At 38.2% G+C, this 16,281-nt stretch overlaps 1 protein-coding gene across 7 annotated transcripts in view; it reads left to right on the forward strand.

Annotated features, from left to right (window-relative positions):
• The window catches only part of RAD50 (RAD50 double strand break repair protein), a 71,587-nt gene that overhangs the window by 51,718 nt on the left and 3,588 nt on the right, over positions 1–16,281 (forward strand). For 4 of the 7 annotated variants that reach the window (XM_023763782.1, XM_006100153.3, XM_023763781.1 and 1 more), the window contains 4 exons: positions 16–143; positions 2,357–2,581; positions 15,198–15,283; positions 15,822–15,964. In XM_023763782.1, coding sequence (XP_023619550.1) covers positions 16–143; positions 2,357–2,581; positions 15,198–15,283; positions 15,822–15,964 — 582 coding nt within the window. Of the gene's footprint in view, positions 1–15; positions 144–2,356; positions 2,582–14,166; positions 14,383–15,197; positions 15,284–15,821; positions 15,969–16,281 lie in introns of those variants that run through there. The other 3 variants (XR_002832004.1, XM_023763783.1, XR_002832005.1) reach the window with 2 other exon arrangements.

A 16,281-nucleotide genomic window follows, 5' to 3' on the forward strand; every position in this document is an offset into this window, starting at 1 on the left:
AATATTTACATTTAGATACAAGAAAGATGGCTGCAGGATAATCTTACGTTAAGAAAAAGAAATGAAGAACTAAAAGAAGTTGAAGAAGAAAGAAAACAACATTTGAAGGAAATGGGTCAAATGCAGGTCTTACATCTGAAAAAGTATGTTTTTTAAAAATAGTCTTTAGTTTAAATAAAGGACTATTATTGAATGTGAAGAATATTTAATATGTGTTTTTTTAAAATGATTTAAGCCTTTAGCCTAAATGTCCCTTGAGACTTATAGGAAGTTTTTATACAAATATATTTCATGGCCTTATGAATTAAATTACGGAAGAAGTGATATAGAATTTATAGTTACACTGCAGTGGTGGACAGAATTAAAAATGCCAAGTCCCCAGGTTTCTGTTAGTCCGCTTCACAAGATAATGGTACCAAGCAAAAACAATATATGACCTATGAACCCTGCCTGGGTCAGAGTTTGTGCAATTTATAATACTGCCAAAGTGATTTGACATTGGAGACCCATTTTAGATGGTCTTAGTTATAATTATACTAGAGGCCTGGTACACAAATTCGTGTATGGATGTGGTCCAGCCAGTCTGCCCCTATGGGGGCCCATCAGGATGGGCTGGCGAGGGGGAGGGACCATGGTGATTGGCTGGCCAGCCCCGCCCCCAATTGGGGTGTTGGGGGCCCATCAGGGGCCGGGCTGGCTGGGGGGGTTGGAGGTGAGGAGGATTGGGGCTGGGATCAGGCTGGTTAGCTGCCGCAGTATGTGTCATAGCCACCAGTCGTTCTGGTTGTTCCGCCGTTCAGGTCGCTGGGCTTTTACTAGTGTGTGTGTGTGTGTGTGTGTGTATATATATATAGATAGATGACAACCAGGCAGATTTGTGTGGTTTTTTCTTAAGATTGTCCTGATTCTTCTTTCATCTGGTTTTATTGGTACTTACTGTAGTGTCTACCTTCCTGGTGCAGCAGAAAAGATTTTGTTCTTGCCTTGTCTGCCTTAGAGTCAGTTGCCTTAAGAATTCTGTTAGAACTCGGTTGATGCTAAGGCATTAGACTGGTATAAATGGCTATAACTCACCAAATTGATTTTTTAACGGCCTCAGTTGATTAAATTTAGGTCTCTCATTCAGCCATTCCTTACAGATTTTTCATTTGTTTGACTTTACACAGAAATATGAATCAATGAATGCTTTAGGTTTTCTAAAGTATATAGTAAACTGAAATTTTAATTTATAAAACACTACAAGTGGTTAACCCTGTTATTGGTTTAGCTGTTTAAAATCTCTTTCCTATAATGAGGAAATCAGACTTTTTAGCTAGAAGAGCTATTCATCTTTAGCTTCTTCATTTTTTATACATTAGGACATTGAGACTCAGGAAAAAAATTCACAGTAAATTTTGATGAAAGCCAGGAATGTGACTCAGATATCCTCACTCCCAAGCCTCAGCTCTTTAACGCTATAATGTTAGTGCTCCCGGTTGCAAGTTGGAAAAAATAAAGCTTTTAGAAGAAACTTTTAAATGAAACAATTTATTCTTTGCTACTGAAAGCAAAACCAGATTTTTTAAATATAATTCCTTTTGTGGTTGGTATATAACAATGCTTTTTACATCTATTCAGTCTACTAAGTACGACTGCTCTTTTGCAAACCTTTCTTCAACCGGAACACAACAGAAATATCAACAAAAGGACAATCAGGCTAATTCTGTAAGGATGTTTATAAACTTGACAGCAGTGCCTGGCACACAAGAGGGGCTTAATAAGGAACTGTTAAATGAATGAAGATTTTTTAAATCATATATTAAAAACTGTATTATCTACTAAGTTTGGGTATTTTACTTTTTTTGGTCAGAATTATGCTTGTGTGAGAAATTTTTTCATAGAGGAATACAAACTTTTTTTTAGTAGGTGTTACTATAGAAATTAATAGTTTGAAATAAAATTATATTTGTCTTTGACAATGTGAACAAAATTATGACAGCTGTTATTCAATAACTCCTCATTGTACACTCTCAGTTCACAGTCAGAAGTTTGTAAATTTCTAATATTAATCACTAAGAGTGCTTTATTTAGTGTCTAAAAGTCAGGAACTTTCTTATTGCTCACATGTTATGAGAGTTCTTTATTCAGCACACAAAAATTAACTGTTTAGAAACCTGGATGCTTCAGGGATTTGGAAGTAAGAAAATTTTCTTTTGTACTGAAGCCTTACATAAAAAGCAAGGAAAGACTCTGTTATCATATGCTGATTGCTAAGGAGAATGCTAAATGATATTTCTCTCTAAAGAGATCTGGCTTTTCCACTTCAAGCTGCCAAAAGCTAAAAATGGTCCTCATTTGTCATTTTTCCCTTTCATAGTGAACATCAGAACTTGGAAGAAAAAATAGAAAATATAAAAAGAAGTCACAGTTTGGCAATAGGACGACAGAAGGGTTATGAGGAAGAAATTATTCACTTTAAGAAAGAACTTCGATCACCTCAGTTTCGAGATGCCGAGGAAAAGTATAGAGAAATGATGATTGTTATGAGAACAACAGAGCTTGTGAACAAGGATCTGGACATTTATTATAAGACCCTTGACCAGTAAGTATTGGATTGGGAATTTGGTCCCCATTGTAGTGAATATCAACTAGCATATTTTAGTCATATTTCCCTCTTTTTAATTATATGTCATACATGCCAAAGAATGGAAAATACATATATTTATGTGTATACAACAAATACTGAAGTTACAAAGGTAAGTTATAAAGCATATTAATACTAAGGAGTGGTCATGATACCCCTCCTCACACACACCCAATCCAAGAACTCTACCATTGTCACTAACTGGCATCCTCTCAAATGCTCCTCTTTATCTCGGCTTCTGTAATCCCCACTGCCTGTAACCATTGGCACAGATTTTTGTTTTATATGCTTTAAAAAAATAATAATTTTATCATATGCATGTAATTTGAGCTTAAAAATATATTCTGTGTACTCTTCTAGGATTTGCTTTTTTAAATTTTTTTTTTTGCTTTTGCTTATGTTGCTTAGAGCTGTCGTTCATTCATCTTCACTGATATATAGAATTCTATTGTGGGAATAGACCACTATGTATCCATTCTCCTGTACATGGACATTCAGTTGTTTCCGGGTCTTCACTGATATCACCCTTCCTGCTGGGAACATCCTTGTTACGTGTTCTGGAGCAGAGGTGTAAGAGATTCCCTAGAGCAGTGGTCGGCAAACCTTGGCTCACGAGCCACATGGGGCTTTTTGGCCCCTTGAGTGTGGCTCTTCCACAAAATACCACGTGCGGGCACGCACGTACAGTGCGATTGAAACTTCGTGGCCTTTCGTGGTCCATGCGCAGAAGTAGGTATTTTGTGGAAGAGCCACACTCAAGGGGCCAAAGAGCTGCATGTGGATTGCGAGCCGCAGTTTGCCGAGCCACAGTTTGCCGACCACTGCCCTAGAGTATATGTGGGGTAAAGTTTCTGGGTTGCAGGGTATGCTCAATTTTACAAAATAATGTTAAGTTTTTTGCCAAAGTTTTTTCACTAATTTGCACCACTAGCAGAATATAAGGATTTTTTTAAACACATTTTCTGACATTGATTTTTTTCAGTTTCTTAATTTTTGTCAATCTGAGTTTAAAATGTTAAATCATTGTGGTCTTCATCTGCAGTCCCCTGATTTCTAATATTGCTGAACATCTTTTTCATGTTTGACCATTTTGCTTCCTCTTTGAAATGTTTGTGTCTTCTATCTATATTTAATGTATTATTAGTTTTGGGTTTTTTTCCTTACTCCTCACTTAAGGATATGTTTATTGATTTTAGAGAGAGAGGAAGGAAGAGAGAAACATTTCGTGGCCTCTCGTATGCTCCCCACCTGGGGCTCAAACCCACAGCCTAGGTATGCACCCCGATCAGGAATCGAACCCGCAACCTTTTGGTATATGGGGCGACGCTTCAACCAATTAGGTCATCCAGCCAGGGCTTTCAGTCATCTAACTGATTTGAAGGTGTTCTTTATCTCTTCTGCATTTGAATTCCTTTTAAGTTATATGTATTACAAATATTTTTTTCAAACTTTTCATGTTTATCTTTTCACTTTCTTATAGTGTCTTCTAGTGGACAAATTTGATTTCGGGGTCATTGAATTTACCTATCTTTTCTTTATGGGTTAGCTCTTTTTTTGTCTTGTTTAAGAAATCCTTCCCTACTTTTGTGTGTCCTTCTAAAAGTTTTAAAGTTTGTCTTTTCACATTTAAGTACATTTAAGTATATAATCCTAAATGGAACTTTATGTACAGCGTCAGGTAGGACTCCAGTCACTTTTCCCCTTGTGGCTAACCAGTCGTCCTGGCTCTGTGTAGTGAGGAGCCTATCCTTTTCTTTACTTTTTTTTAAAATATATTTTATTGATTTTTTACAGAGAGGAAGGGAGAGGGATAGAGTTAGAAACATCGATGAGAGAGAAACATCGATCAGCTGCTTCCTGCACACCCCAAACTGGGGATGTGCCCGCAACCAAGGTACATGCCCTTGACTGGAATCGAACCTGGGACCCTTCAGTCCGCAGGCCAACGCTCTATCCACTGAGCCAAACCGGTTAGGGCGCCTGTCCTTTTCTTAATGATCTGCACTGTCACTTATGTCACACATCACAATTCCATGTGTGTATGGGTCACTTCTGGGTTTTCCATCTGTTTCATTGGTCATTTTATCTATCTCTGTGCCATTGCCTAGACTGCCTTATTTCCTACATCTGCATAATATATTCAGCATATAACAGAATTTGTTTTTTTTTCTTTCTTTATTGATTAAGGTATTACATGTGTTTTTATCCCCCCATTCCCAACCCCCCCAGAATTTTTTATTCAGTCTGACCAACTTGTTCTTTTCACTAGTGAATTTAGTTCTTTCAATTCACAAATTTGTTTCTGTCTTTTTTTTTTTCTACTTTCTGCCTTCTGTGGAATTTTTATTTCTCTTTTCCCTTCTTTGGGTTGTAAATGATATATTCCACTTTAGTTATTTAGGTGTTTACCTTTAAATTTTTAACATGCATATTTTAAAATCAGATGCATTGATTCTTAAAGTGGTTCTGGAGCAGCATTATGAGTATCATCTTGGAACTTATTAGATAGGAAGGAGGGGTGGGGACTCAGTCGAACACCTACAGGGTGGAGATTAACAAAGATAGCTCAGCTTCCAAGGTCCTCCCTGAGGAGTGGGATGTGAAAATGTGGAGAAAAAGAAACCCTCCTGCCTTTTAGGTGGGATTGCAGATTGGTGCAGCCATGTGGAAAACAGTATGGAGGTTCCTCACTAAATTAAAAATAGAGCTGCCTGTGACCCAGCAGTCCCACTTCTGGGTATTTATCTGAAGAAATCCAAAACACCAGTTTGAAAAGATACATTCACCCCTAGGTATCCATGAATAGATGAATGGATAAAGAGGATGTGGTACATATATACAGTGGAATATTACCTTGCCGTAAAAATAAATGAAAACTTGTATTTGCAACAACAGGGATGGACCTTGAGGATATTATGCTGGTGAAATAAGTCAGACAGAGAAAGATAAATACCATATTTCATTTCTGTGTGGAATCTAAAAAGACAAAACAAAAACAAACTCATAAATACAGAGAATAAACTGATAGTTGTCAGATGGGAAGGGATGGGAGAGATGGGTGAGAAAGATGAAGGGAGATTAAGAATGTAATGACTAAGCCCTGGCCTGTGTTGTCCAGTGGTTAGAGCCTTGGCCTGCACACCGAAGGGTCACAGGTTTGATTTCCAGTCCAGGGTATGTACCTGGGTCGGAGGTTCGATCCCCAGACCCAGTTGGGGCATGTGCAGGAGGCAACCAGTCAATGTATCTCTCTCACATCGATGTCTCTCTCCTTCCCTCCCTCCCTTCTCTCTAAAAAAAAATTAATGGAAAAAGTATATCCTGATGGGAATTAACAACAAAAGAATGTAATGACCAATTGGATTAATGACCAGTAATACATTTAAAATGGGTAAAAGACACAAATATTTCAAAGAGGAAACAAAATAATCAAACATGAAAAGATGTTCAGCAGCATTGGAAATCAGGGATTGCAAGTGAAGATAACAAACTGCCACTTATAAAAGTAATCATGAGGAACATAAATCATAAGGTATATAAATGGCTAATTACTATTTTGTATACCTGACACTCATATAATATTGTGTCAATATTATATAATCTTAAATAAAATTTTAAGATTTTAAAATTTATTTAAATAAAATTTTTAAAAATCAAAAACTCACTGAAATTTAAGAAACAAAAAAAGCGACCCAACCCTTGAATTTGACAAAATGGAGGTTGTTAATGATTTTGAGGTGCAATCTTAGTGGCTTGGTTGGAACTAAAGCCTTGAAGTTGGATGAGGAAAGGATGTTTGGTAAGAAATGGAGACAGCGAATATAGATACTTCTTACAAAAAGTTCTTCTGTGAAGGGGAGCAAAACAATGGGGTGATAGCTTGAAGGGCCCATTTAGGTAGAAAGGTTTGGTTTTAAATTTTACTTGCACACATTCTGCTATTAGGTAGCTCCTCTACTTAGTACACTGACTGCAGACCTGGTTTCATGTGTACTGACTGAATAGAACACTGCTGCTAGGGGCCTCCAGCTGTTCCTGCAGACCCAGAGAGCCGTGGTAGCCACAAGAAGAGGAATGTCCTCAGAAATGCACATGTTCATTCCCAAATCCCTCTTCTGTCTTCTCGTCAGGGAAAACGGAGAGATCATATTCTGTCCCTCCTGCAAACAGTCCAACAGGGGAGACCATGGTAGGTGCCCCATAGTCTGTGTTTGACCTGGGCCTTTAATAATGAAGGAAGGACATTTCAGTAGAGAAAAAAATTACAGAGGCATCACGTAGCCAAGCGATGGGGGTGAGAGGGTTTGGTGTGGCCAATCAGGGGTTTCTGGGGGTAGGGAGGTACAGGGGCTTTCCAGCAATTTGGGCTTACTGAAGGAACAAATCCAAACTGAGGTCTTTATCTGGTAATCAGATGGATTCTACTAAGTGAGAGGAAAAGAATTGGTACAAATTTCCCCAAAATTGAGTCTTTGTGGGCTTGTGCTTGCAAACAGTGGCCTTCTTAAGGTTTATACTCTAAGCCTTAAATTTGCCTTCTCACCTAGAAGAAAGTGAGGTCCAAAATTTCCCTCATTGTTTCACCTCTTAGAATGAAGCATGCAGTCAGTGTAGTTGTTGCATTTAGCTGTCTATTTAAGGTAACACAGGAAATTAGCAATGCATTTTCAAGAAAAGCTGATTACCATCTGTTATTAGTAATCATCTAAAAACATCACTAATTGTAAGCATTGCCAATGGTCTAAGAGACTTGCACTGGCTGAGAAGAGGGAAAACATTCATCATTTAGAATGTATTGCTCCTTGTCCCTTAGTAGAATATATCACTTAGAATTAAATGATTTTAGAATATGTCAGAGTACATTGTTCAACCTTATACCAATCTTACAGTCATTCTTCCCCAAACCTGGAAGGTTGCATATTCTGCTGAGATTCTGTGGAAACATGTAACTTTTACAGGTTTGTATCCAAGGTAACCAACTCTCTGTGAATCTGTTGAGAGTCTGGCTACTTGAATGCATGGAGGCTTAGTCAGGGCTCATTTTTCAACCAATATTCTTGTCTTCACCGTGGATGCAGCAGTTTTACAGCACTGGGTCCCTCCAGCATCAAGCCAAAATCAAAAGATAACCAGAGACTTTTCACACTCACTGCAGTTTTTTTTAAAACCAAATGTTTATCTTGTGATAATGGTTGAACCCTTGCTTGAATTTTAAAAGCTGTTTTGTTTTGTGGTGTGTTTTTTTGAGAGTCTGGCTAAAGGAAATTAGTTCAGTAGTTTTAAGAATGTAATAGTCTTAAGGGTTTTATCTAGAAAAAGTGGTCTTTTTTCTTTTAAATGTGCAACTTAAGTTTGGCAAATTAGGGATTTTGAGTTTAGCTCGGTAATGAAAATCATTACTAGTTTGGAACATGGTACCATTTTCTCTATATGAGAGGGCTTCCGCTAGCCTAAATGTTGGGAGACAGGAAGTTCTCACGGTGCTAAGTACCAGGGCAGCAGAGAAGAGTATTCAATGTAATCATGAATAACAATGGTCATAGCCAATTTCTTCTTAGCAAACTATATATCTCAAAGTTTGGTACAATTTTAAATACAAGAATAGAGACAATATTGTTAGAAAATATCCTTTGTTAAATATAATCTTTTCTACTTTTTTCCAACTTTATTTTCATTAACTTAGTTTTTCATACTTCTGAACTAACATTTTTTTTATTAGTAAGGCATATTTGTATTTGGCCCTTTTAATCAATACTCAATAAAATAGCTTGAGACAGTGGGGAAATCCAGTTCAAGATTTGCCGTTTTATGTGCATTAGTTCAAATTTTGCCAAAATGGTAGCTAACCTTCCTTAGTACCTGGAGATGCTTTAAATAATGAAAGAAGCAGGACCTAGAAGGTCTTTTCCCGGCAGGTAAGGTTTTGGACTATTTAGATGATATTTTTCCAACCCCTTAGATACCTGCTCTCTAATTACTCCGTATCAGACATTCAGATCTTTGCTAATGGTTAAGTCCTGATTTAAAATGTGGCCTCAGAACGGCAACAAAAACCCTGAACTATGGTCCTGGGGAGGCCTAATAGGCTTCACTTGTGACATCAAACGAGAACGTATGTATACTTAGGAAGAAGATAATTTAGAAGCTTACAGAGCTTTTCACTAAATGTCCAAGTGTGGGAGGCAGCTGGACAGCTTAGAACAAAAAGGAAAATCATCTCATTGCCGGGGCAGAAGCCCTGGTGCAAAGCGGTACTAACGGACAGTGCAGTCAGCCTAACGTTTACAGGAGATGCTGCATAAAGAAGGAAGAGGGACATGGATAGAAACAGCTGCACCAGTTACACTGGCCCCTATTTCTATTTTTCTGTCTTTTTAAAAAAAAATATTTTATTGATTTTTTACAGAGAGGAAGGGAGAGGGATAGAGAGTTAGAAACGTCGATGAGAGAGAAACATCAATCAGATGCCACCTGCACACCCCCTACTGGGGATGCGCCCGCAACCAAGGTACATGCCCTTGACCGGAATCGAACCTGAGACCCTTGAGTCCACAGGTTGACGCTCTATCCACTGAGCCAAACCGGTTAGGGCTCTGTCTTTTTTTTTTTTTTTAGTAGACTTCATTTAGAGCAGTTTTAGGTTCACCGCAAAATTGAGCAGAAAATACAGAGATTTCCCATATACCCCCTCCCCCCCCAACCTAATAACCAAAGCCTCTCCCTCCATCAGCAGCCTTCACTAGAGTGGAACAGTTGAACCTACACTGACATGTCATAATCCCCCAAAGTCCATCGTTTACATTACACTCTTGTTGTAATACATCCTATGGGTTTGGACAAATGTATAATGATATGTATCTACCAATATGGTATCATATAGAATTGTTTCACTGGCACATGTCTTTCTGTCTTTCTGGCCTCATGCTGTCCCATGCCTTCTTTCAAACAGGAAATTAGTAGGCCCTTGTCATTTGTGAGGCTCATATCCTAAGACTTTCATTGATCACCAAAATTATCACTACTCTAAAGCTATCATTTGTCCTCATAATATGACAGATTGTTACTGAAAATTTAAAGGAAATCTTTCAGATTAAATATAGGACCAAATAATTTATAGACCACCATATTCTTAGCTCTTAGACCTTTCCATTCACTTGTGGGAACCAGTTTTCACAAAATGTACCACTTCATGTGAGTTAGTATTTGCATATAACCAAATGATATGTACACCAGGCACATGGTGGGGCTGATGCAACTAACCAGATGATCACTTACCCACAACAGTTTCCAGCCCATGAAATTCATATCTTTGCCTCAGCAGAATGATTGTTTACTTGACGTCATGGGCCTTCAAGGTCAATCTTAAATGTTTATTATAAAGTCCGGGTGCTTAAAGGTGTGTGTAGTTCATCTCTGGGCCTGTATTTGTTGATCAGCAGTCCACCCTCACCCAGTCCTGTGTCAGAGCTGCTTTTCTTACATAGCCCCCTCTTACGTCAGACCCTCCTTACTCTTACCTATATTATTGTAGTTTTTCCTCACTTCTTTGTCCCTCCTACCCCCCGATATACTTTCACCTGGTTAATTTTCCTAAAGGTAGTTGTCTCTATTCCCTGCAAATTTTAGGACAGACTTCCACACCTGGCCTTTCCCATTTCATCTCTCAATACTCACTGTGATCTAAGCAAACTGAACATCCCTTAGGACACCTCAGATTTTCCCATGCTATTTCTCTTCCTTGGAACGTTACCTTGATGAAGCCCTTCCCAAGCAGATGTAATTTTTCCTTCCTGTGTATTCCATAATATTTTGTACAACTTACATGAGTTAACCCATTCAGCCTTATATTATAGATATTTATGCTTCCCAGTACTCACTCCATTACTATCCAAATCACAGAACATGGTTCACATTGGACTTAGGTTTATTTCCATGACAATGTCTAACATTTATTCAGCACTTAAGTATTAGTACATTGGTGACATGTTTTTATTTCCCTCACAGTGCTTTTCTAAGTATGTTTATACAAATAGATCTTTTTTGTTTTTATGTGAATAGTATCACACTATTGGCTTTTTCTGTTGGCTTTTTCTTTCACTTAACATGTAATGAAAATCTTTTATGTTCATATATGTAAGTACTTCATTTATAATGGCTGCATACTATTCTATAAAATGGATGTTGCCTACTTTATTTAACCACAGATGGACATATTAGGAAGTTTTTAAATAATTGCTACTACAGATAGTGCTACAATGCATGTCTTTGCACACTTGTACAGATACACTAGGAAGATAACTTCTTAGAAACAGAGTTAATGGGTCAGAGGGTATCTACATTTTAAAGTTGTTATTGCCAGATTGCCTTCCAAACACATTTACAAAATTTGTATTCACCAATAGTGTATGAAAGTACCCATTTCTCTGTCTTCATATTATTACCCTTTCTAATTTTTGCCAGTCTGTTACACAAAAAAAATGCTCACTTTAATTTACATTTCCCTATTAGTGAAGTTAAACACTTTTTACATATGTTGGCTATTTGTATTTCTTCTCCAAGAATTGCCTATTCATATATTTTTACCAGTTTTTCTATTAGGTTGTCTTTTTCTCAATGATTTGTACCACTTTTTAAATATATATTCTGGATATTAATCCTTTTCACATACATTGCAAGTTAGTTATTCCTAGCTTGTCATTGTCCTTTAACTTTACAGTATTGTTTGTGACTTTTAATTTCTAGGTAGGCAAATCTTTAGTCTTTCTTTATGGCTTCTGGATTAGAAGGGCCTCCCCAATCTTAAAATTATAAAAATGTTTTCAGAAGAATTATATTTGAGGTTTGTTAAAGGGCAGTGATATAAGTTTAAGTTTTTCCTTTCTCCAACACTACTGAAAGCTTTCCTACTAATGTAAAATGTCATTTATAAAACTAAAGTTCTGCAAGTAATTTGGTTTTATTTCATTTCTTTTCCTGTCCTACTGTGATTTATTATTTTGCATTATTCTTTTGAAATAAGAACTTTAGAGTCACCTTATGGATTTAATTTTTAAAATGTTTTAATCTTTTGGGAGTTGTGTTTGGATTGCATTTGCTTTATGGATTACTGAGGAGAGTAGACATCTTTGCAGTATTGAATCTCCCATTTTGGACTCTATAGTATGTCTCTTCTATTTAGTCAGTTCCTTTGTCCTATTGTAAAGTTCTATAGCTTTCCATTTAGAGCATGTACCTTTTTGTTAGATTTTTTCCTAGGTATTTATTTCATAATTTTAATTGCCACTGTGATTAGGATCCTTTTTTTCTATTGTTTTCTATTGGATTTTGCTACTAGATAATAAAACTATTAATTTTATTTCTGACCACTGTATTAGTCTTAATAGCTTTACAGTTGATTTCTTAGATTTTCTGAGTGCACAGTTATATCACTTGCAGAAACAATGACATGTTTTGGGCTGCTGCTTCCTCTTCATTATCTTCCTGAATTGTTAGGGATCTCTAGGATATTATTTTAGGGTAGCCATAATAAGAGGCATCTTTTTCTTGTTACAGTTTTTAGCAGTAACACTTCTGTATATTTCAACATTAATTGAATGCTGCTGTGGATATCTGATCGAGTCATTTTGTCAAATTAAGAAAATTTTCTATTTTTTACTGAGGATTTTTATCAAAACTCAGTGTTATAACAAGTACTTTTTGGACATCTATTGAGATGATTTTTTTCCTTATAATCCATTAATACAATGAATCAATTTTTTTTTTCTGTTGTACTATTCTTGGGATAAATACTACTTGGTCCTGATACATTCTTTTTAATACCTCACTACTAAATGATCTTATATAGGCTTATACATTTTTTTCCTCTTTCTACTTATATTTCTTTTTTTAAAAATGTTTTTATTGATTGCAGAGAGGAAGGGAGAGAGGATAGAAACATCAATGATGAGAGAAAAACATTGATCAGCTGCCTCCTGCACACCCCCTACTGGGGATGTGCCCGCAACCTGAGCATGTGCCCTGACCAGGAATTGAACCATGAATCCTAGTTCATGGGTCAACACTCAACCACTGAGCAACACAGGCCAGGCTCTACTTACATTTCTTTTTGCTTTGTAATATTTCATATACTTGAGAGTTTTAAGTGTACCGATGTACCTTGAAGAATGGAGAACATTAGTCATAAAACTAGCTGAGCTTGGTGGCTTTAAGGATGGCATTTTGACTGCCTTTCAAAATTTTTAATTATCATATTCAAGGGCTGTTAATAGTCTACCCACTTTTCTCTGATTCTGATGAAGTTACTGACTTCATCTTCTTAATAGGAAAATGGGGATAACCAAACCTAACTCTCCCAGTATTATAAGGATTAAGTGAAATAATATGATTGTTTAAGCATATCTGTGCCTTCCATAAGTTAATGCTCCTCAATAGTAACCACTATTATTATTGTTATTCCCTCAAGTGGGGTTAAACTCAAGACTAGACAGAAGGGATACAGCCAGGTAGCCTCAGCTGTGTCTGACACAGCCCTTGGTGAATCTAGGTCTTTCTCGCAGTGCTCTCTCCAGCACACTACCCACGGGCAGATGCACCTCCGCGGTTGCACAGGGGGCACCTTGGACCCCCTGCCTCAGCTGGAGCTTGTGCTCTACTTTGGGAATGTTTATTTATGGAAGATTTTTAACTTGAATGGAAAGATGACTTTTTTAAAAAGTCATTTGAAAAGTCAGGATAGTAATATATAAAACTATGGCTTACAACCTAGGCCAGGTGGTTCAGCAGGTTGGGCCTTGTTCCATACACCAAATAGGTTGTGGGTTTGATTCCAGGCCAGTGCACATACCTAGGTTGCGGGTTCAATCCCCAGTCTGGGTGCATTCGTGAGGCAGCCAATCAATGTCTCTCACATTGATGTTTCTCTCCCTCTCCCTTTCTCTCTAAAATCAATTTAAAAAAACACACACATATCCTCAGGTGAGGATTAATTAAAAAACAAAAAAACTATGGATTACATGATTGATCTCAAGAACATTCTCTGAGGGTGTGTGTGTGTGTATTTTATAGCAAATATTTAGACATTTTGTCTCCATCCTTTGTCTTATTTTTTTGTTAATCCTCACCCCAAGGATATCTTTTTCTATTGATTTTTAGAGAGTGGAAGGGAGGAAGGGGATAAGGGGAGAGAGAGAGAGAAACATCGATGTGAGAGAGACACATCAATTGTTTGCCTCCCACACACACCCACAGTTGGAGCCAGGGATCAAACCTGCAACCCAGATACGTGCCCTTGACCAGAAATCAAACCCGAGACCCTTTGGCGCATGGGCCAATACTCTAACCACCTAGCCACACTGACCAGAGCTGTCTCCATCCTTTTAAAGGAGTATAAAATGTTAGCCTGAGACAGATGTATAAAGTAGAATATGGAGACTTGCATTCTCATCATCAAGCAGAATATGGTTTTTTCCAGTCAATTACTTCAAAATCCTTCATCTGATACTTAAAATGTATTTATGTTGAGTCATTTCTTTCTCTTTGGCTAGTGAACCAGAAGATCATGAAGTGATTATGAAGAGGCAGAAGCATTACGTTCAGTTTCTTTTTGTGTGTATCAGATAAGAGGCTGCAAATGGAAGTGAGGCGCCTCACATCCTCTGTGTGGCGGTGGCACCGATGTCTGCCTGTGTGTCACTGGGGCAGCGCTTACAGTTCATAGGCCTCCACAGAACCCCAGCGCTTTTTGGTGAAAGATGACAATAGTAAGAACAACATTAGATTTTTAAGGCCACTTCCGTTTTTACAAACATTTCTTCTTTTTAGTGTTCAGAAACTCCTAGTTTTTTAAGAGTGGGATGGAAGGGGTGTACCTATTAGTAGGATTTCTGAATCTTTGGCTAGGAAGGGAGAATAAAAGTTTTGAGGTTCAGCTCAGTTTAAGCCTCTAAATGGCCCTTTTTGTACCAAAGCTTCTAATAGATAAAAAGCTCACGGATCTGAGGAATAAAAGCAGCCCAAGAGACTGACTCTTGGTAAACCTTATTAGTAATTAAAGAGGAAAACAACAGCATTTGCAGAGATTTGCCTATTTCCCCATAGAGCAAGGGACCCTGTACACCTCCCTCCCCTCTTGACCCTCTTCCATTCAGCAGGTCTTCCTGTAACTGGTGGCCATCAGTGGAAACAGTCCTTCCAGTAAGCCTAAGAAAGAGTCTACTAAAAAACTGTTTTCTGAAATGTTCACAGCATTTGTGGGTGTATTTAAGGGGGTGTTTGTCATAGCATACAGAGTAAAAATGGAGAAGGTAGGGACCCTGGAGCTCTGGAAATATGACGGCACTACTCATTATTAGCCAAGCAGCAAGATCTTGGTCCTGATTATTTTTTCTAGCTCTTACTATATCCTACTTTTATCACTGAAATATCCAGGGAAGTTACTTCATGATATTGTTAGGATGTTACTTACATTATTATTATACACATTATTATATATTTCACACTTTAATGTTACTGTTACATGTAATAATACGTTACCATATTATTATTCTATTAAAAGTACCACTGGCTTTTTTTCCAGAGCAATAATGAAATTCCACAGTATGAAAATGGAAGAAATCAATAAAATCATCCGTGACCTCTGGCGAAGCACCTACCGTGGACAAGGTACCGCGTGGTGTGTCACCTGCTCCTTCCAAAGCCCTGTCCCCGCTCCCACCGCACGACTTCTCATCGTGCCGCATCCCCTCCCGGGCCCTTGCTGAACATCTCTCTGATGTGTTCTAAGAATTCTTATCTTGACAACATCTTGTAGCAAGAAGAAATGCAGAGGTTTCTATTCCAGAGCCTGGTAGGCCTTACATATTTGGCTACGATGCACATTATATTTAGCTGATGACATAATAGATTCTGTTGAGTGTCGATAGGGATAAGCCGAAATGCGATAAGAAGAAACCGTCAGGAGGAAACTCTTAGTAGAGTAGAACTAAGAAAGGCAGCGCTGAGAGGGGGTTGGGGTCTCTGGGTTGCTTCTAGCCAGGAATCCACGGGAACACTCTCAGCCAGAGGAAAGGTTCCAGACAAGCCAGGGCTTCCCCTGTGGTGTCAGCCTCACACGTTACTCCTGGGCTTATTTGATAATGTTGGCAAATGACAAAGGCTACAGAGTGTAGGTTCCTCTGAAATCTTCTTCCTTCTGTGTCAGATATTGAATATATAGAAATTCGGTCTGATGCCGATGAAAACGTATCAGCTTCTGATAAACGGCGGAATTACAACTACCGAGTGGTGATGCTAAAGGGTGACACGGCCTTGGATATGCGAGGACGATGCAGTGCTGGACAAAAGGCAGGTACTAAGAACCTAGGGGCCACCTTCACCCAGGGACTCAACAGAGAGAAACAAATGTCAGTGCAGTGGAAGCCTCCAAGGCCGCCCGGGAATGCTGGGAGCTCCTACCACGCTCCTGGCTGCCACATTCAGGGTCAGGATCTGCTGCCCTCATACACTCCCCCACTTCTAACCGGCATTCCCTGCAGCAGCACATAAATTGGGCTTTTAGGAGAAGGGCCTGAACCATTCTCACAGGACAGGCTCAGTATAAAACAAGGAGCTGAAGACCATTCATTGTTCTACAGCCTTCCTTATGAGAATAAGTTACTGTG

Source organism: Myotis lucifugus, unplaced genomic scaffold (assembly GCF_000147115.1).
Source record: "Myotis lucifugus unplaced genomic scaffold, Myoluc2.0 scaffold_300, whole genome shotgun sequence".
In the NCBI taxonomy this organism is placed as follows: domain Eukaryota; kingdom Metazoa; phylum Chordata; class Mammalia; order Chiroptera; family Vespertilionidae; genus Myotis; species Myotis lucifugus.